The following is a 20,935-nucleotide window of genomic DNA, read 5'->3' as shown; positions in this document are numbered from 1 at the left end:
CCTGGCAGTTGGCTCAGCGCTTGGAGCATCCTCTTTCAGGTGGGCTCTGGAAGATCAAACCCCACCTCTGCTGTCAGAGTACATGACCTTCGGGAACTTTCTAACCCTCTATGTCCAGTTACTTCATCATTGATAGTAGTCATGGAATCCACGTGTGAAGCACATGGAGTGTACAAGGCATGCATACTATGAAATGAGTCTTTGTTACTGACCCCATTCTCCTCCCACAATCTTCTTCCTGAGAGGAAATTTCAGTGGTAAGGACTGCCCAGAACTTTAGTTATGGACTAGCCAGGGCTTAAGCAGAATTTAGGAATGGTGGAGACATAGATATAGCAAGGTAAAGATGAAAACGTTCTTATTTGTAGGGACTTAATTTCTTTAAAATGGACAAGTTGGGTGGTTTCCTCTTGCTGTAGTTATAACAGGTAGAGGATGTGAGCCCTATAAGATGTCCCACACTTCTAATAACCAAAAGTAACTTCAAAAGAACATGAAAGATTCCATGCCATGGACACAGTCATGGCCATGCCCCATCACCTACTCTGGGTTTCTCCACAACTGTTCCTTCCCCAAACATTCAGGCCCAGGAAAGTTCTGGTCCACATGTAGGTGCATCCCTTGGAATCAATAATTTGGCCTTGAGGGGTTGACTAAGGACCCACGATAGAGACCAAACACTCACTGGAGGAACAAGTGCTATTCATAGATAGTTCCTCGTTACTAGAGCTATTTGATGCTTTCAGAAACTGGCTATAGGTAATCTAAGGAGGAGGAAACCTCTGACATATTTATTATAAGACTAGGTTTTCTGTCTGTCAGATTCTGGAAAGGAATCAACCACGGGAGATATACATGCACATTTCAGGTATGGACACACATGGGGGTATACATTCACATTTCAGATATGGACACACATAGCAGGCATGAGCACACATGGGAGTATACATCCGGACTTCAGGCATGGACACACGTGGGAATATACACCCACACTTCAGGCATGAACACACGGGGCTCCCGCATAGTCTAGATACTGTACCACTTTCATGAAGAGAACAGAACTTGGGAAGTTGGGTGTCTTCTTCAGGTTTTTGATCACCACAGATTCTACTCTTTCCCCTCCACACTCCACCACCAGACTGGGGGATGTGATAGAAGCCATTTGGTAGTTTTTCATATTTCTTAAGCCCCAAGCTAGAATCTGGGAAAACAAGTTAAAGAGAAGGGAAGGAAACCTGACATACTAAAAGTATCATGCAAGTCTGATGGTGGTGGCACACACCTGGAGGAAGGTGGATCACTGAGTTTAAGGCTATTCTGGGCTACAGAGTGAGTTCCAGGACAGCCAGGGCTACACAGAGAAACCCCATCTCAAAAAACAAACAAAAACAAAAACACCCAAACAACAAGAACAACAAAACGTGTAGACAGAAATCCAGTCTCAATCACCAGGACAGTCTTTAAGATGGACTGATGCTTATTTGTCTAAAATGTCAGTGAATGTTATCTTTAGGAGCCTGTGGACAAGCAGAGGAAGTGGCTCTAGCCTTTCCCTCTCTTGGAGAGCTAAAAACAAAAAACAAACAAACAAAACAAAACAAAAAAACAAAAACAAAAACCCCAAAACAACGAGCAGCATAGCTGTCAATGCAGATCAGTCAGCTTCTTCTGTAAACAGGAATCATGGTGTGATCTACTGTGGGGCAATTTCGAGGAGCAAGCATAAACCTCTTCTCTGGTAAGTGACTTGCAGGCATTCCAAACTGGTAGCTGTTGTTTGAAGCTTCCTGTGTCTGTCTTTGAGAATGCCCAGTGAAACAGAGACGCTAACAATGCTTGCCTTATCAGGACACAAGGTTATCTCCACTAGCCTGTGTCTGCCCTAATTATGTCTCATGTCGCCATGTCCACAGGCTTCCCAATTCCCTCCCTCTGCCTCCCTTGCAGGCCTTGTCTCTGTCCACACAGGCACTTTCTCTTGGGCCATCATCTCTGGCCAATGTCCCCCAATCTCAGAAATGTGCTTCCTATTGCTCTGTTAAGATTTCAATTTTTTTTAAAAAATAACTATTTCTATTTTGGGGGAAGATTTTTATAGGCATGCAGCATGATGCCATTCCCTATGTTAACAGTTCTTGTTTTGTTCTACCCTTTGGGTTGATCAAGTAAAACCTGGAGAGAATACATACCTCAATAGCAGTGAGTTGAACCACAGGCCGGATACCTTGAGGGACCATGTATAAATTTGGTGCTCTTTGAGAGGGAAGAATAGGAAGGTTGGAGCCATCCTGTGAAACAAGCATAGGCTGTCAAAACTTCCCTTTCATTCTACTAGGATGCTTCAGGCAGCTCAAGCAATACATGAGCAAGAACAAAGCGATGTACCTTGTTCCTCAGAATCAGCTCGGCTGTTACAAGGACGTCCCCACAGGCCTTGTCTCCATTCATGACTGGGTGCCAGAGAAGCTTGGGTGTGACATCTGTTTCCGAGTTCAGTTTTACCAAAGGAGAACAAATGCTTCGTCCTAAAAATTCATCTTTGCCCTAGAGAAGTAAATCACACTCAAACTCCTGATCAAATAAGCATGCGGGCCTCTACAGTGTCCCTGGGTCATCTTAAGATTTCATATTACTTACCACTTGGTCATTGTCAAAAAGTTCTATGATAACTTTGGGTGGGTTCTGTAGAACTGTTTGGGGTTCCCCAAAGATTTCAACCTCATCAAAAATAATTGTTTGGTCCCAGGTGGGATTCAGGGTGGAGTGGATGATCTCTGTGGTTTTGCTTCGATGGAGAAAGGAGACATGAGCATATGGATCTAAGGACAGAAAAACAATAAAGTTACGGGAAGTCTACCTGCTTAGGACAGCTTATTTCTTCCCGAGGCTTTTTCTTGTGGGCATGGTGGTCATATGCTTTCACCACCCATGTGAAGACAATGCCCTGGCGTGTGCAAAGGAGTGTCTCTCTGGGATATGCTTGTCCCCATCAAGGCTAATCAAGCAGATACTCTTTCACCTGCACAGTCTAGAGTATAAGCTTTGCAACCAGACACATGTGGTGTCAAGCACCTGACTGAGCTCATGACCTTGGAAGAAAAAATATTTAATCTTCCTAAGCATTTAATATTCCTAAATATTTAATCTTCCTTGATTTCTTCCTCTGTGCCATGACGTTGTATCTGTTTCCCAATGGGTAGAAGATGAGATGGTATGAAGAAAGTAGGCTGCTCAGGACAGAGCCTATTAGCCATACCACTGATAAATATGTTACTTTTATGCTTTTGCTTCTACTGTTAACCTATCCAGAAAGTTTTATGTTTGAGTGCTACGTTTTAAGAATATAGCAGTAAATAAGAAAGGCTCTGCTGCCCTCAGAATCTACAGCTTGTAAAAGCAGAAAAGTGCTTCCAATATTATATGCCAAGAAGTATTCTGTGTTCTCCTACATGATAAATAATTACACTAAACCATTTCACAGTTTCCCAGAGTGGTGACTTATTCCAGCAATAAAATAACATCTAGCTTGAAGCTCTTGTGTATGCCAAGGGGAAGCTTTTAATATTGCAGACATCCATCACATGACAAGAACTTTTTTTTTAAATTTTGCTCCTTTGATAAATCTTGTGTCTCCGACTGCAAGAAATGTGCTTAAAGTTTTATGCAAACATCAGTGAAGACTTTTCTAATATTCCTATTGGATCTACAGTGAGGGAGTGCCCCCTGGTGGGTACTATTTGAAAACGTCTTCAAAAACATTTTTGAAGCTTCGTTCCACAGAATAGGATAATCTTGATCTAATTTAGAGATCAAGATCTAATATATAGACCAGGTCTAGATAATATGGTCTAATTTATTAGGGAAGGAAATAATTCACAAATACTGAGTAAGAGGAGTGCTTGGGACACAGTTCAGAATTGACACAAGTACATGATAGTATCAGGCAAGTGTTTAAGAGCTGCTTCCAGGCAAACTTTGCGGGCTTGCAGGTCTCTGAATTGGAATGTCCCTAAATACCCCAGGACGGTGCCTGCACTATCTGCACCTTTAGAGGAAGGAGCACAGACAAAAAAACCACCAGGAGCATGTTGACGCCTCATCGTTATATAGTGCTAGGAGGTGGCTGGGTCAGGGTGGGGGTGAGGGTGGGATAAGGCAACAGAGGGAAAAAAAAAAAACCCAAACGTCTTATACATGACTCACAGTCAGGGGCTTTGGGCTAATGGGCTGACTGTGTGACTGTGTGATCTTTTTATCACCTTGAGAACATAACCGAAAATGTAAAGAATCTTAATTTACCAATTGGCTCAGGACCCAGATTTAAAATGCAGCCATGCACAGAAGTTTCTCTTTGTGACACTTTATTGCTCAATAAGTGATTACTAGTGTTCAAGGGCCATGTATATTCTAGTACCCAAGAACAGTTCTTAAAGCAGTTGGTGATTGCTTAAGTAATAACTGGGCTGTTTTCTTCAAGTATACCAAAGTCATCTCCATGTGAAAAGGGTTTTCTTGTAAAAAAATGAAAACAAAACAAAATGCAAAACTAGTTGATGGGCAGCGGAGCCAAGCTAGCCTGCCATGTAATAGTGTATTGGGGATTTCCCCTTCACCTGAAAAGCTGTCTTTGTCCAAAGCCATGAGGTTCCTAGCTTGATAAATGTAGCAGCGCAGGTGATAGATGTAGACTCCTGAAAAGAAGAGGCGACAAGAAATAGGACACTCACTGTTAGCAAGATTTTTCTGGAATGTGTTTCAGACATGTGGGTCACTTATCTATGTCCCCATAGAAGAGAGCACAATATTCCCAACATAGTGGTTTCTTATAAAAGAAAACATACAGTAATCCCCTTATTTATGGTTTTGCTCCCCCTGTTTCAATTACCCAAAATCAATCTCAGGTCACAAACATTGGACTATCTGTCTAAATTCCAATGTAAACAGTGGAACAGTCCAGAAATAAATAATGCATAAGTTTCATATTGCAAGTCCTACAGTGGGATCAGTCTCTGTCTCACTTGGGATGTGGGTTGTTCCTCTGTTCAGTGTATCCATATTGTATATGCTGCCTGCCTGTTAGTCTCTTGGTAGTTCCTTAACTCAGTTATCAAACTGACTAATGTAGTCGCATTGTAGGGCTTGTGTTAAGTAACCCTTATTTATTTAATAAATGCCCAAAGCACAAGAGTAATGATACTGGTACTTTATCATAGTTTATTTTAATATTCATAATGTTACTGCTATTTACCAGTTATTGTGTATAATTTATAAATTAAACTTTATCACATATAATATGAGAGACCATCTACAAACAGGGTTGGCAGAGGGGAGTCTTAGAGTGGATCTTATGCACATAAAAGGCAGGGGAGAATGTAACGGGGCTGGACTTTAAACTACTAGGTGTGAGGTGTGGTGCTACACACTTGTGATCCCGGCATGCAAGAGGCAGGGGCAGCCTGGATTACATACAGAAACTCTCCTTGAAAGATAAAATAAAACCAAATGAGTAACTGCTGCAACGAACCCGATGACAGCATGGCTATGGGAGAGCACTAGTCCTGTTGTGATACAACAGGACTAGTTTAGTGCACAGCTTCTCATCACAGACTCCATGAGCCTGGGTCTCCAGCAGCCACTGAGCAAGGCCTCCCTGCCAGGTTAGACCGAGGTCTGGGATAGTTTTCTGATAAATGCTTCTTTGACTTTTAAAATTTTCAAACTCCTCTTATTAATGCATGCACACACACACACACACACACACACACACACGCATGCATGACCATGCATACACACACACAGTTTGAGGGGAAGCAGAGTATTGTGACTGAATTCCAGAACCATGAATACTTGACTATGTGGTAGATATTAAGACCTACATAAAATGTGCCATTATCAAAAACATTCTGGAATTCTTGAAGGCTAGCACTGAGAGCAGACTTTCCTTAAAATTCTCGCTTTTTTTTTTCTGTAATTAAGATAATAATTTAGGATTTTTTTTTTTTTTGCTAGAATGAGTATTTTGGACAGACAACATAATCAGTGATTTGATCATTCTTCATCCCAAATAGGACACGGTTTTTCAGACTGTATTTTAAAATCTTCATTAAGGGAAGAATTTGAAAGTCACTTTCATCCCAGGAGATTTTTTTTTTTCACACTACATGATCGGAAGAGGTTTCTAGAGATGGAAGTGACAAATGTAGAATTCACAGCTGTGTTTAAAACTTACGGTCAAAATTACAGGAGACAATGGGCGTGTTTGCTCCAAACACAGTGGTGGCACTGTGCTTCTGCTTTTCTAAGCTCTTCTCATCTCCATCCTCTGTGGTGTCTGCCCCCTAAAGTAGGAAGAAATCATTGTTGTCATCATCATCAACAACATCATCATCACCATTATCACCAACATCATCACCATCATCATCAACATCATTACCAACATCATCACCATCATTGCCATCATCATCACCATCATCATTGTTGTCATCATCATCAACATCATCATCATCACCATCATCATCACCAACATCATCAATATCATTACCAACATCATCACCATCATCGACATCATCATCACCCACATCATCAACATCATCACCAACATCACCACAACCTAAAAACAAGCAAGCCAAGAGATGAGACTAACAAGCAACAGCAACAGTGGTTTCTGGAAGAGAATTTTATCACCAACCACTCCATTTTTCAGGACAGTAAGTGACTTCTTCAGAGTCACCTTACTAGAAGGTGGCAGAGCAGGAAGTGGGAGCTAGTTCTTTACCCTGCTGTTGAAAGAGTGGGGAAATAATGGCTGCTCTCCAAGGCTGGGAAGAGGAAGGCAAAGAGCAGCAGAGTGTGGTGGGGTCAGCATACAGAGGAGAAAACAGACTATGCTTAGAAATGGTCCTCTCCCTCTCCCTGTCCCTCCCTTCCTTCCTGTGTGTCTGTGTGAATAGGATGTGTGTGTATCCATGCACAGCTGTGTGTGAGGCCAGCTGTTATTTTCTTTCTCATTCCCTGGAGACAGGGTCTTATTGAACAGGAGCTCACTAGTTTTTGGCTAGATTGGCTGCCTGTGAAGAGCCGCAGTGACCTTCCTGTTTCCCCTTGCCACCACTTCTCACTCCTCAGTGCTGGGGTGACAGTCCTCCACTGCCACATGCACCTAGCCTTTTTGACATGGGTACAGGGTATGAGTCCTTAGGCTTGCATAGCAAACATCCTTAACCAATGAGCCTTCTTCCCAATCCATGCAAATGAATCTTGGCCGCCCTGTTGCACAGACCGCCCATTGCTGTTTCTATTCGTTCCTTCTACTGACCTGCACCCCACCCCCAACACCTACCTCCTTTACTGTCATGTGAGTCATCTTTTAACTTTGTGAGCCATCCTTCTGTTTCTCTTTCCCTGTGAATCTGCATATTCAGCTCTTTCGGTCTATTAAATAGCTACAATCTCCAACCCATTTGCGCCTGTGAAATTACTGGATGTTTCCTGAAACCAGGGCCCTGGCAGACATACTGGGGGAAATCTGGGAGAAATAGATGTGCCTGCAGTACTGTTCTGAGGACCTCTCATGTCATTGGACACAGGGTATATACCTTTCCCCCAACTTCTCACAGCTGTGCAGCACAGGGGCCTCTCTGGACTTGTCTGCGCTGTCTCCATCACTCACACACATTTCCTCTACACCAGCATTATTCACACCTTTGCTTCTGGTTACTTACAAGGGCACCTTCAAGTTTAAAGATGGCAGCAGCACCGTGTGTTTCTGAAGGAGCCATTTTTCTCCTCCAGCGCCTGCGGCGAAAGGTGTCTGAACTGCGCTGTTTCCAGTGGAATTTCCAGCCAATTAACGAAGCGTATTCCCAGCCCTCCCGGTCTTCGAATTCTTCCATAGCCTAAGACAGCAGCATAACTTTTAATGAGAAATAATAATCTTCCTCCTACTGATAAAGCAGGCCATTTAGGTCAATGGAAATATGCAGTCCACTCTCGGCCGAGTACCACGTGAGGAGCCAGGACACAGCAAAGACAGCAAAGATGGGAGCTCTGAATTGGCAGAGCGGGTGGACTGTAGGACCCAGAGAGGCAACTACAGCAACCACTCAGACAGGGGAAGTGTGTGAGAGGGAGTTCTTTCTCAGACTGAGCTCATAAGAACAGTGATGTGACATTTTTTGGGAAAAAATGGCTATCTGCATTTTATACATGGGGTAAAATGGTATTATCCCTTAGGATTTAAATGTCTTGTTTATGCTAAAAGCTGCTATAATTAGTAATGATGTGATAGACCAGAGCATATTATTTCTATACTACTAATCAAATACAGTATTCTTTTTTGTTTGTTTGTTTTTTGTTTTTTTTTTTTTCAGACAGGGTTTCTCTGTAGCTTTGGAGCCTGTCCTGGAACTCGCTCTGTAGACCAGGTTGTTCTCGAACTCAGAGATCCGCCTGCCTCTGCCTCCCAAGTGCTGGGATTAAAGGTGTGCATTACCAACGCCCAGCCCAAGAACAGTATTCTCAAGTTCAACATGACTTATATGCACATTATCTATTTAAAGGAATCATATTCAAGGCTGAGGTAATACTGAAGAAAAAGGTAGATGTGGCCTTTACCTCCACGTATTTGACATGAAAGTGTCTAAAAACACATAACTTGTCTTACAAGTGTGACCAGATTGAACAAACGGAAAACAGTATTGAATATTACTGATGAGATTAGAAATAAAAGCTCCATGGAGGGTTGAGATTAGCCAATGGTCTTTTTTACCCCACTTCAAATAAACATAAAACCCAGGTTTCCTACGATCTTGTAACTCGCTCAGTGGCAGGGTAAACAGTAACGATGGCCTGTTTTGTGTAGCTGAAAATGAAGCAGGCTAGAGGGCATGACTGAAGTCTGGGCACAGCTCCTGAGTGGAACTAGGGCTTCTGATCAGTGGCCCAGGGCTGTATCTGAGTCACGTTGGTACTCGTGAAAAGAGAAAGTGGAACACGTCCAGAAATTTCTCACCCAATCAGGGTGGCACAATGTCGGTTTAATACACATTCATTCTACCACACCCTGTACTGGTGTACTGGAAGCAGGCTGCTAAGCAACACAAACACCAAGATGAAGTAGCTTCATTTTCATTCCCAGAAAGATAATCATTGAATAAAATGTTGTAATTTCACAGCACCCACTAGCATTGAGCCTTTGAGCAATAGGAAGAATTCCTGTTTAGTATTGTTCTAACCCAATTATTACTGGCTGATGTGCTTTCCTTGCATGAATCGGTTGGTGACCAAATGTGCTGATATATTGTTTATGATCTAATACAGCCACTGGGGACAAGTATGCAAAGCCAGCCCCACTATTTAGCTATTGAAGCTGGGCAGTGGTGGTGCATACCTTTAATCCCAGGACTCAGGAGACAGAGGCAGATGGATCTGAGTTCAAGGCCACTCGGGGCTACATAAAAGTGAATCAACCTACAAGAATAACAGAGTTCATGCCTTTAATCCCAGCACCAGAGAGGTATATAAAAGACAAGAGCACAATGTCTCAGGGCAATTAGTGTCCAGCCACCTAAAGGAGAGCATGACAGTCTGGGACTCCGAGGCTTTGAGGAGAGCAGTGCAGTCTGAAGACGCAATCTGAGGTTCAGTGGATCTCCCCTTCGGTCTGAGCATTGGTAGAGGGGAGAACTCTATAGTGGCTGGCTGCTTTGCTTCTCTGATCTCCCACTTAAACCCCAGTATCTGTGTCTGGGTTTTTATCATTCATACTACAATCAAAGGTGATTAATTCCTTGTACCTATTTCTGTCCTCAATCTTCTGATATTAAAAAAAACTATTGATGAGTGGGTATGTATCTTAAAGATTTTAAGTAGAGCTGACTGAGTGTTTCATGTATAAAAGCTTAGGTTTGTGATTCTTTTAAGATTCCTTATAAGATTACCTTTCAAGGTAAGTAGTAAAACAATTGGTCTTTTCTCTGTAACCACAAAGTGCAGCCTGCCAGTGAAAGACCTAACTGAGAAGAATATCTTGTTCGACCACACAGTTAATCTATAACAAGTTGCTTGGGTGTGAATGTATGTGAGCTCTTTTGATAATTTGTTTTTCACCTGTAATATGTTAAATGTTAAATCATGTAAGGAAAACATGAAAAACATGTTTTTTTTTTTTTACTTGTATTCATTGTAATCACTCACTTGAAAACTAGAATGTAACTCCACAGTAATTTTTATATTGCTTGAAAGATTTTGTTGGGATATATAAACTGTAGAGGAAAATAAAGAAAGAGAATAAGAATAAAGATAGAGTTAGGAGGAAAACATGAAGAGAGCAGAAGGGATAGATATAAGAAAAGAGAATATAGAATACAGAATGAAGACTACAGAAGAAGGAAACCATCAGGAAAGTATATGAGTGTCTTTCCCCTTTTCCCTTTGAGCCCTGCGATGCTGGAGGCTGGTGACCCAGGCACTAAACAATTTCCTCCATGATGGGCTGTGATCAGGACATGTGAGCTGAAATACTAACCCTTCCTCCACAAGCCACTTTCAGTCATGGTGTTTTATCACAGCAATGGGAAACTGTACCTAAGATAGATGCTTCTAAATCTTGCTTTGATTTCACAAATGAGAAAGACTGTAGAGTCAGGATTTGAATCCTTCTTCTAAGACCCTTGATTTGCGAAGGGCTCTGCAGAAACAGCCATGCAGCTGGAACCCTGCATGGTGTGGCAGGCAGAGCACCTGGTCCAGCACCCACTACCACTCCTCTTACCCTTGCAGTACTTGAAGCTGTTTGGGTCAAATCTTTCTTGCGTTTTCGGACCAGTCTCCGCCGTCTATGCGTGTGATACATTTTCTCTGCGGCAACCCAGGATTTGGGCTTGTTGTCAGGAGGAATGGTAATTCCATACTCCCAGCCTGCAAGAGAATTTGAGGATAGTTACTCAATAGAGAAGCATCTTCCTGATCAGCAAATAACTTGCTGGATAATACACAGCTCCTCTCTGCTCACAGAAATTCTCTGCTGTTGTGATTGCCACAGGTTGAAAAGAAGAAGTGTGTCATGCCAAAACATTGCCATCATGGCTCAAATGTAAAAGTATGTATATGTATTATGTATGTATGCATATATGTATGCATATATGTGTGTTTGTGTGCATGTGTGTTTGTATGCATGTGTGTGTGTGTGTGTGTGTGCATGTGGGCACACATGAGAGGAAATATTCCAAAAGCTAAACATTTCTCAAACCAAAACCACTACCTCTGGGCCCATAATTTTGGGTAAGAGGTACTCAACCTTTCTGTTCTTCAGATATTAAACTCAGGGCCCTGTGAATACCAGATAAGTGCTCTGTTATTGAGCTACATTCCTAACTCTTCAGTAGTGTTTCCTGCAAGTCAGTAAACCTGTCTATGTTCCAACTTGTTGACCTTAAAGGTAAAAGACACATAATATGTGGTTGGTACCTTGTTATTGCTCAATAAATGCCTTCATTATAAGACCTGGTGTGTGCATCCCAATCAATGCAGAATTCACCATCCATTTGGAGTCTTAATGTATCACTCCTACTCTGCTAACATATTATCACCTCTTAGAGAAAAGAGTCAATTATACTTTTCCTCTTGGTAGTTCCAAGAGACTGGCAACATGTCCTATAAGTCATCCCACCAGCAGTCATGTGATTGACATAGCTTCCAAGTACAGCAGTACCAACCTTCCCTACAAACAGTAAATTCAGATGGACCTGCCATCCTCTTGTCTGAGTTATTTATAAGACCTCTAGGTTTGATTATCACAGGGAGCTTATGGAGTGTGATTAGAAAAGAAAAAACTCCACGCTCTTAATCTCACCTATATTCTTACTCTGGATTTCTAAGTATACCAACGTCCAGCTGGTTGGTCCTATCATCTCCATTTCCCACTTCTAAAATCTCCTCGCCCAGCATCCATCTATCCATGACTAGTCATGGATAACACCACATGACCTAACTGTCATAGACCAGCAGAGATCGGGCTCTTCCTCCCATGGAAACTTTGCTCTGGTTAACCAAGGTCTTTCTGCAGACTCACACTCAGGCAAACAGATATCCAAGTTACCTTTCTCATCCACTGCTCGATTTATGTCATATATCCACGCGTCATCTTCCCACTCCCAACCCGGAGGGCAAGTCAGCTCACTGGGCGATGCTGCCTTATCTCCATTCTGAGAGACAGACAGACATGAATGAGATCCAAGGACGAGGAAACTTTCCTGACACTTAACTACAGAATCTGTGTCTTCATCTTCGAGATTCGTTTTACTCGGGAAAATTCTAACCTTTACTTATATACAAATGCTACATGAAAATCACTTGTCTTTGGTCCAGTACTTTCTTTTTTTACTATTAGAGAATAGCATTAAACTGAACCATGTGAAATTCTTGGTTTTGTTTGCCAAAATGATGAAACATTAGCATTCTATATGGTCTCATTAATACTCTTAGATGGTGTCACTCATCTTCTTAAGAATTTATTCGGGGGCCGGGGGCTGGAGAGATAGATGGCTCAGAGGTTAAGAGCACTAGCTGCTCTCCCAAAAGATCTGAGTTCAATTCCCAGCAACCACATGGTGACTCACAACCACCTATCATGAGATATAGTGCCTTCTTCTGGTGTGCAAGCATGCAAGCAGATAACTGTGTATATATAATATGTGTGTGTGTATGCATTAAATAAAATCTTTAAAAAAGTTTATTCAGGAAAAACTAAACAGAGAACAGATCAAGCATTGAGACACGGGTGTTCCAGTTTAGGAAACGCTACCAGGGGCTCATGATGCTGATCATGTGAAGCTGAGCAATGTTTATATGAAACATTGACTTCGGTTCACATTAAAACTCACAAAGGGTTATGATAACAAAGTTCATATATAAAAGACATAAAGGTGGCCGTAAACATGGAAAACACTCAGCTTCATTTTAAAGTGAGAGAATGCAAAGTGAAGACTATTTGGGATGGGGGATGTAGCAGACGAGGGGTAGAGCATGTCCCATGATGCACAGAGATGGGACATGCAGGTGGCTCACCGCATCCGTATAGGTGTCCTCTGCTGGCTTCCACTCGCCTCCAGGATAGCGATTCTCATTCTGGTAGACTTCATCTGTGAACTCCGTGTGACCTGCGTCAGCCTCAGTCAGGAGGCTGTGGGCGAGAGAGGACTCCTATTACTGAGGAGAAATGGAAACAGGACCAGCAAACCCGGCTGTTTCCCACTTCAGGAGACTCCTACGGCCTGGAATGACACCACTTCCCTTCTGGCTTGAGACCTTTGGTTTCTCCATTCCAAATTCAACTTTGAACTAAAAGCTTTTGACATTCGTTTGGAGAGGGGGCTGGGCCGGCGAGACCTAAATTATAGAGGACTCAGCACATTGGCAGGGTCGCTTCTCCTTCGAAGTAATTAGGATGGAGCCAGGAAAACAGGGCTGTGAGCAGCTCCCCGTGGGGAGCACGGAGAGTGCCTTCCACACTTGTTGCAGTATAGACTTTCCAGCTCTTTCTCAGTAAAACTCTTGGCTGACAGTTCAAAGAACAGGGAAATACTCCTCATGTCCTTTCTATTTTAAAAATGGAGTGAAGCTGTGTAGAAATGTGTGCCCATGGCTTTGCTTGCTCCATACGACATAGATCAATGTTTCTAAGCACACAGCCCAGACAGCCTACTTCAGACTCCAGGACCCTTGGGGCCCCGAGTGCTCTGTGCTGATGCTTGGCCAGCTTTTGCTTGGATTTAAAGCTACTTCAAAAACCCACAGGAGAAGGTAAAGAGGCTCCAACTTTGCCTTAAGTTTTCTTCCAGGGACCCTCAAATGACGGATCTTTTTCTTTTACTGTTTCTACGCTCCCTGCAATCAAGCACTGGAAGGGTATTAAAAAACAGTCCCAACCATTTGTATAAATTATGATGGATCTTTTTCTTTTACTGTTTCTAGGCTCCCTGCAATCAAGCACTGGAAGGGTATTAAAAAACAGTCCCAACCATTTGTATAAATTAGAATCTCTGCACCCCAGAGAAGACCCCAAGGCTTGGCACCCCAGCCTTGTGATTTTCCAGTTATAACCCTCTTTACCTTTCCTGTCCTCACCCCGTTCCTTCTGTCTAATTCAACTCCCCATCCCCTCTCCTCACCAACCTCCACAACCCCAGACAAAGTGAACAGTTCTGCACCAGAAGCAAGGATGTGAGGGTACCAGGCCTGGCAAAACCACACACTCATTCTCCTCCCCTTTTAAGGCCCATGCGATGACTCCATAGATCAAGCTACAGTTCAAGACAATAGAGGTCACGGAGCGAACCATCACAAGGTGGTCAGAAGAGGGAGCTCTAGGACTAATGCTGCCAGCAACATTTTCATTTACTTACTGATTGTTGATTGATTTAGACGGGGCTCAAGCTGCCCTTGAACTCAATGTGTAGCAGAGGATGACCTTGAATTCCTGATCCTCAGAGTCCTGGGAATACGGGTCTATTCCAGTACACCTGGATTATTTGGGACTGTAGCTCACACCCAGGACTTATTACTCCATTGTTTTCTTTTGGGAGGGGATAGTATGAATTAAACCTAGGGCCTCACATATGTGAGGAAAGCAATGAACCACTGAGATACATATCCCCAGAGCATGTTTCTTCTCTTTTTAATAACAACTTTTAAGATACAGTCCACGCGTTTCTAAGGATGTTCAAGCATGACCGAGTGTCGCTTCGGGTACCCTGGCAGACTTAAGCAGCAGCCCAGAGACACCATTTACGTTAACCTGGGCCTTTGGACAAGTTCTTAATCTCTCTAGATCTGTTCTCTTGTTTGCAAAGTGAAGTTTGCACTATCGTGTCTGGAGGTGGTTCTCCCTGAATCTCTTGCCTTTCTGCACATCTCGCCAGCTGAGCCCTGATGGCCTTGACAGATTAGCTTCTCGAAGATGCTATATGGGGAATAGTCATGGAAGACCGAGATAACTAACGTCCCTGTCTAGAGCAAAAGGCTGCCATGCTGCTGTGCCTGTCACAGTGAATTGGAGAAAAAGCTGATATCCACTGCTCTTGCTATGGCAATTAAAGTCCTTTGTCTCTGAACCAGGAGTCAAGGCCTTCTTGCTAGGACCCATGGGCTAACGACCTCATTACCGCAAATATCTTTCAGTTTTGTTTTGTTTTGTTTTGTTTTGTTTTCCTTTGAGACAGGGTTTCTCTGTGTTAGTCCTGGCTGTTCTCATATTCACTATGTAGACCAGGCTGGCCTCAAACTCACAGAGCTCCGCCTGTCTCTGCCTCCCGAGTGCTGGGATGAAAGGAGTGTGCTGCCAGTTCTTACTATTGCCTATCTGGGAAGACTGTAGTAAAGGTTAAATAAGATGGTGTTGGTATTCAACACACTGCTTAGTCTGGTCTCAAGTAATTCCCCTTCCCAAAGTCTGACATTTAGACAAAAGCCAGCATTCCCTCCGGGACTTGAGAAAATAGTCTCTGCCTGCTAAAAGTCATTGTCCTTATCTCTGGCAAAAAAAAAAAAAAAAAAAAAAAAAAAAAAAAAAAAAAAAAGAAGAAGAAGAAAAGAAAAAAAAAAAAAAAAAAAAAAAAAAAAAAAAAAAAAGACCTATGGCTTTTCTGTATGTACCAGATGCATCCAAACAAAAATAATGAAACTCCTAGGTATGGGGGAGGGGAAGGTTTATTGTAGATATGAGAGAAGAAGCCCTCTGGAATGGTCCAAACTGAACGGGCCATGGGGTACCAGAGAGAGAAAGGAAGAGACAGAGAGAGGGTGTGTCAGGCTAAGAGAGGAGCCGCAGATCAAGTGACCAAGAGGTCAGGGGAAAAGCCCTGGGTCCTCTAGGATTCAGAGAAGCCTGGAGAAGGGAAGCCCAGCTGGGGAGTTTAGGGTAGGGGCGGGTATGCCAGCCAGGATGGCTACTCAGCAAGCAGTTGCTAAGAACCAGAGTCTGCTTTGACATGTTAACTAGGATCTCAGCCATTTGTGTGTGTGTGTGGGGGGGGGGGAGTGAGACTAACACTTGGCACATCTGTCACATAGACATATACACACATTGTGGTAGTTTGACTGTAACTGGCTTCTATAATCCCAAAGGGAGTGGCACTATTAGGAGGTGTGGTCTTTTTGGAAGTGTGTCACTGTGGAGGTGGCTTTGAGGTCTCCTATATGCTCAAGATATCACCCAGAGTTAAAAATCTACTTCCTGTTGCCTTCTAGTGAAGATATAGCCAGGACTATGTGTGCCTACATGCACCGTGCTCCCCGTCATCACAATAATGGACTGAACCTCTGAACTGTAAGCGAGCTACCTCAATTAAACATTTTCCTTTATAAAAGGTGCTCTGGTCATGGTGTCTCTGCATGGCACTAGAAACCCCAACTAAGACAAACATATATAAACATATTTAGATCTAGGCATAGACAGAGATGTACTGGGTATTAGACCTATAGCCTTGTTCATGAGAGACAAGCATTCTGCCAAGTATTCTACTGGGTTGTGTCCCTGCTCATTTCCCTGAGTTCTACTTCGTAATTCGAGACTGGGTCCTGGAAGCTGCTGGACTCTAGGCAGACCTGGAATGTACAATCCTACTTTAGCCCCTGAGTAGCTGGGGTTCACAGACCTGCACCCTACATTCCCCTAGGTACCTCTTATTTTTGCCCTTTGGGACTGATAGTATCTTTCGACACTAGTCCCACTTAGTGGGTAAAATTAATGTTAGTAAGAATAATGATGGAGGGGGCTGGGGAGACGGTTCCATGGGTAAAATTTCAAGTCAGCACTCAAGCCTAATGGCCTGAGCTGGATCCCAAAAACTCACAGGAAAAAGCTGCATGAGGTGGTGAATATCAGTAATCCCAGAATTCCTAAAGCGAGTTGGAAGACAGAGGCAGGAGAATCATCCAGAAGCTGTGAGCCAGCTAGCCTGGACACAGTATAAGAACAGAAACAAAAGACCTAGGCTCAACGATGTGGAGGGCAAGAACTTACTCTTAAAAAGATGTCTTCTGATGTTCACTGGTGTGCTATGGCAAGTAAACACCTGAACACAAGCATAAGCACACACACACACACACACACACACACACACACCTCAACAAAGTAAGTGACACTCACCTTCTTTCGGGGTCAACTATCCAGTCTCCTTCCCACTCCCAGCCTTTGGGAGGCAGAAAGAATTCCTTTTTGAGTTTTATCTTTCCTGTGACATCAGAGAATTTATGGCGTCCCACCAGTCCAGATGTGCCCCATTTCCCAAACATGAGAGCTTGGTTTTCATACTGTTCAAAACAGACACAGTTGGAGAAATACTGTCAGAGACAGAGGAAGCAAGTCAGCCATGAAATCCAGGTCTTCCTAGATTGGAGGCCAGATAATGACAGAAAGCAAAACAGGTATACACCCAAAAAATATGGCCGTAGACTCGGGCCTGCCAGTGCTCAGGTGGCTTTGGGCAAGCTGTTCCTCCTAAGATACAACGTGCGCAAACGGTTGTGCGTTCTGTGATGCATCACGGCTCACAGGACGCACAACCGTTTGCACACACGAACTCTAGAATAAGTGTAAGAAATGCATTGTGTTCAGTTTGCAGATGAGCACATAGTATGAGGACATCAGAGAAGCATCCACAACAATCCTCAACTTAGGAATGTGTGGATTTCGTAAAGTTTGCTTGCAAGTTTACTGCTTAGAGTAGAACACATTTCTCCACAGGAATAATTAACAGATGTTATTCTTTCCCGGGAGTGCTCAGAGAACACACCAGAAACATGAGTTCCTTATGAGATTTTGAGGGTTCTGAGCCTCCCCTGGAGCACAAGAGATAGAAGAACAACTTTCTGGAAAGCAAGTTTGATGGCAATGGCTGACTCTAGTTTACAGTGATCATTTTTAAGTTGAGAAAATGTTTTATGTGTGTGTGTGTGTGCAAGCCCTGACGTATATAGAGGTCAAAGAACAAATTTTGGTAGTTGGTTCTCTCCTTTGACCATATCGGTCCCACGGTTTAATTTAAGTTTGTCAGCCTCAGCTGCAAACACCTGTATCCACTGAGGCATCTCTCCACCCTAGCCATTCCCTTCTAAATTAGCATTTATAAATCCATGATGGTATGATCTTCATGCTCTCAACCATGGAAATAGGTGAGGCTTCCCAGGGTTGTAGATGTCTTTGTTTGGTCTCAAACTCATATGTCTATCTGATGTTGATCTTTCCTTTTTAAATGATTTATTTTTTATTTCATGTGCAATGGTGTTTTGCCTACATGAGTATCTGTATAAGAGTGTCAGGTACCCTGGGACTGGAGTTACAGACAGTTGTGAGCTGCCATGTAAGTGCCGGGAATTGAACCCAGGTCCTCTGGAAGAGCAGCTGGTGATCTTAACCACTGAACCATCTCTCCACCCCTTAAGTTGTTGATCTTATAGAGAAGATGAATTGCCCAAGGCACAGGTAAGTTTTTACTGCAAAGGGAGGCAAGAAATTGAGTATGTCACTGATAGCAAGAGGAAGGGCACAATAGCATAGTCTCAGGTGTTTGAGCCTGGAGAGGAGGTGCACCTATGTGGGTATGACAAGGATCCACCGAACTAGAATGCATGTGACAAGGGTGCAGAATGGAGGAGCAAGGTTTTCTTGTCGCTTCTGCTTGGAAGCCAACATGATGCTAATACAATCCAAGCACAGACCTTGGCATGGACGACAGAACTTCACTACGAGTGGAAGTGTCGACCTTCAGTGGCTTTGGGGGTATGGCCTTGTGACAGCAGTAGTGGCTGGGGCAGTAGAACAGGCACATGTGAAGCACTTCAAAGCTACCCAGAAACATGTGTGCATGTATGTATGCGTATCCTGCTTAGTGTGTCTACGTCAGCATCAATCCAACAAACTGCTACTGGTTCTAGGGCCATAATCATGGGCATAAACCATGCAAGTTCAAGGTCACTGGTTGGAGGTTACCTCTTCAAATTATCACACAAAGGAGGCGGTCACTCTGGAGTGTCAATAACCCTCAGGAGGGTCTTCTCCTCACCTGTGAGGCTAATATTCTTTGGCAGGCATTTCAGGAGGTAGAAATGACAGCCACAGGTGGGTAAAAAGAAGGAGTTGGACCCTACCAGAGAGAAGAAAGGACTGGCATTAAAGATACCATTTCAGCGAAGACGGTGAAGGAGCCTTCAGCGAAGCTATTGAACTTCTTCTCCACGGCGCTTAGACCCAGCCAGATATTCACTCGCAATTCCACGGGCACTTTGGGCCCATTGCTTTTTTCTTGTGGATACTGTGGATGAACAAAAACATTGTAGGTGGCATGGGACGGACACCACATAAACTGTGACACCATGCTACAGCCCAAAGCATGCTCAGCTTCTACTCATTGCCCCCACCAGACCGAGTTTGTATTTGCTTTGGTTAAAACTGGTGAATGACCCTGCAGCAAAGACTGAAATAGAAGCTAAAGCAGTAAGTCCCAAAGTTCCTTGCAGCTGTCAGAGGGCTGGGCCTTTCCCTGCTCTCTGGCTCACTTCCATTCTCAAGAGCATCTTTTTCTTCATTCAGTCAATCAAAGTGTTAGCTGTAGATTGCTACCGGTCCCTGAGACCGATTCAGGAGGTCTACAAGAGCAGAAGCAGAACACTCTTCCTAATAGCGTCAACATGACATTTGTCTTGTTTTGTTGACATTTGCACAAGTGAGACAGTGATATCCCACTGTACCCATCAGTAGTAACAGCACTCAACTCTCAAGTACAGAAGATGAAATGCCAGTCCCACTGAAGAATTCCTTTGACGACAAAAAAAAAAAAAAAAAAAAAAAACCTACCAAAGAACTAAAAAAATAATTTTTAATGGATTTTTTTTAAACCCAGTATTGTTAAATTCCCACCTTTGAGTTCCTGGCTGCTTAACACTTGGCATAATAAATGAGGACGTTCTCACAGGTTGCCACACATGTTAGCATATGGCCATTATCTTGCACAAGAGGCTCTGTTATAAATGGACCTGGAGATAGGTGTGTGTGTGTGTGTGTGTGTGTGTGTGTGTGTGTGTGTTGAGACAAAGTCTCCCGTGTTTATTTTTAGATTTTAATTTCTATTACAACAGATACTAGGGATACAAGCTATATAAATAAAACCCTTTGTAGTCTTCAACAATGTTTTTAATGTTACAAAGAGACACCAAGACTAAAATAAGATAATGAGGTTAACAAGGTCAACAATACATAGTTTCTTCTTTTTTGTTTGTTTGTTTGTTTGTTTTTAGAGACAGGGTTTCCCTGTGGTTTTGGAGCCTTTTCTGGAACTAGCTCTGAAGACCAGGCTGGCCTTGAACTTCATTCCATGACTGGCTACACCACACCCATTCCCCAACACTTACTAGCATCAATGGAAGAAACTTATTGCTTACATGCGACATTAAGAGTGGAAAATTCATGTCAGAAAGCAAATGACAACGCCATGCTAGATGTCAGAGACATCTAGAGAGGTGTCTGTGGTTGAATGCCAGTCACCCTCATGTCATTCTCTAAAAATGATGAGCCCAGAAGAGATCAGAACAAGTTAGGGTGGATTATAAAATCCTTAGCCATTTAACAGATAGAATATGACAAAGCAACCCCTCCTTTAGAGCAGAAACATGCATGTTTTTCCCATTCCACAATGAAGATGTACCTTCAGAAGGATGGTCTGGGTTTTCCCACAGTATTTTCCAGAAGCGTTCCCACCACTGGTGGAGTATAAGACTTGATGGGCAGGAATTCGTGCATAAGCCAGTCTTTTCTCTCCACGGATCATCCAGATGATAATGTCGGGCATACTGTTCTGAGGCTGGGCAGTGGGTTGGATAGAAAAGAAAGCAAAACAGATGAGTTTATATGTAGGGAGACTGGAGAAATAGCAGGCTGGAC

The 20,935-nt window shown here is 43.1% G+C and overlaps 1 protein-coding gene across 4 annotated transcripts in view; it reads right to left on the bottom strand.

Moving 5' to 3' along the window:
• The window catches only part of Myof (myoferlin), a 138,516-nt gene that overhangs the window by 30,623 nt on the left and 86,958 nt on the right, over positions 1-20,935 (bottom strand). For all 4 annotated transcript variants that reach the window (XM_051199900.1, XM_051199902.1, XM_051199901.1 and 1 more), the window contains 13 exons: positions 20,700-20,855; positions 19,179-19,310; positions 17,147-17,310; positions 13,066-13,180; positions 12,098-12,203; positions 10,772-10,917; positions 7,722-7,895; positions 6,230-6,338; positions 4,614-4,691; positions 2,638-2,819; positions 2,386-2,544; positions 2,190-2,288; positions 1,040-1,201 (listed from right to left, as the gene is read on the bottom strand). In XM_051199900.1, the coding sequence (XP_051055857.1) occupies positions 1,040-1,201; positions 2,190-2,288; positions 2,386-2,544; positions 2,638-2,819; positions 4,614-4,691; positions 6,230-6,338; positions 7,722-7,895; positions 10,772-10,917; positions 12,098-12,203; positions 13,066-13,180; positions 17,147-17,310; positions 19,179-19,310; positions 20,700-20,855 (1,782 nt within the window). The remainder of the gene's footprint in view (positions 1-1,039; positions 1,202-2,189; positions 2,289-2,385; positions 2,545-2,637; positions 2,820-4,613; positions 4,692-6,229; positions 6,339-7,721; positions 7,896-10,771; positions 10,918-12,097; positions 12,204-13,065; positions 13,181-17,146; positions 17,311-19,178; positions 19,311-20,699; positions 20,856-20,935) is intronic.

The sequence above is a fragment of the Phodopus roborovskii genome, unplaced genomic scaffold, assembly GCF_943737965.1.
Source record: "Phodopus roborovskii unplaced genomic scaffold, PHOROB, whole genome shotgun sequence".
Classification (NCBI taxonomy): Eukaryota; Metazoa; Chordata; class Mammalia; order Rodentia; family Cricetidae; genus Phodopus; species Phodopus roborovskii.
The sequence above is the reverse complement of the archived record's forward strand: the minus strand, read 5'-3'. Positions and strand labels throughout refer to the sequence as shown.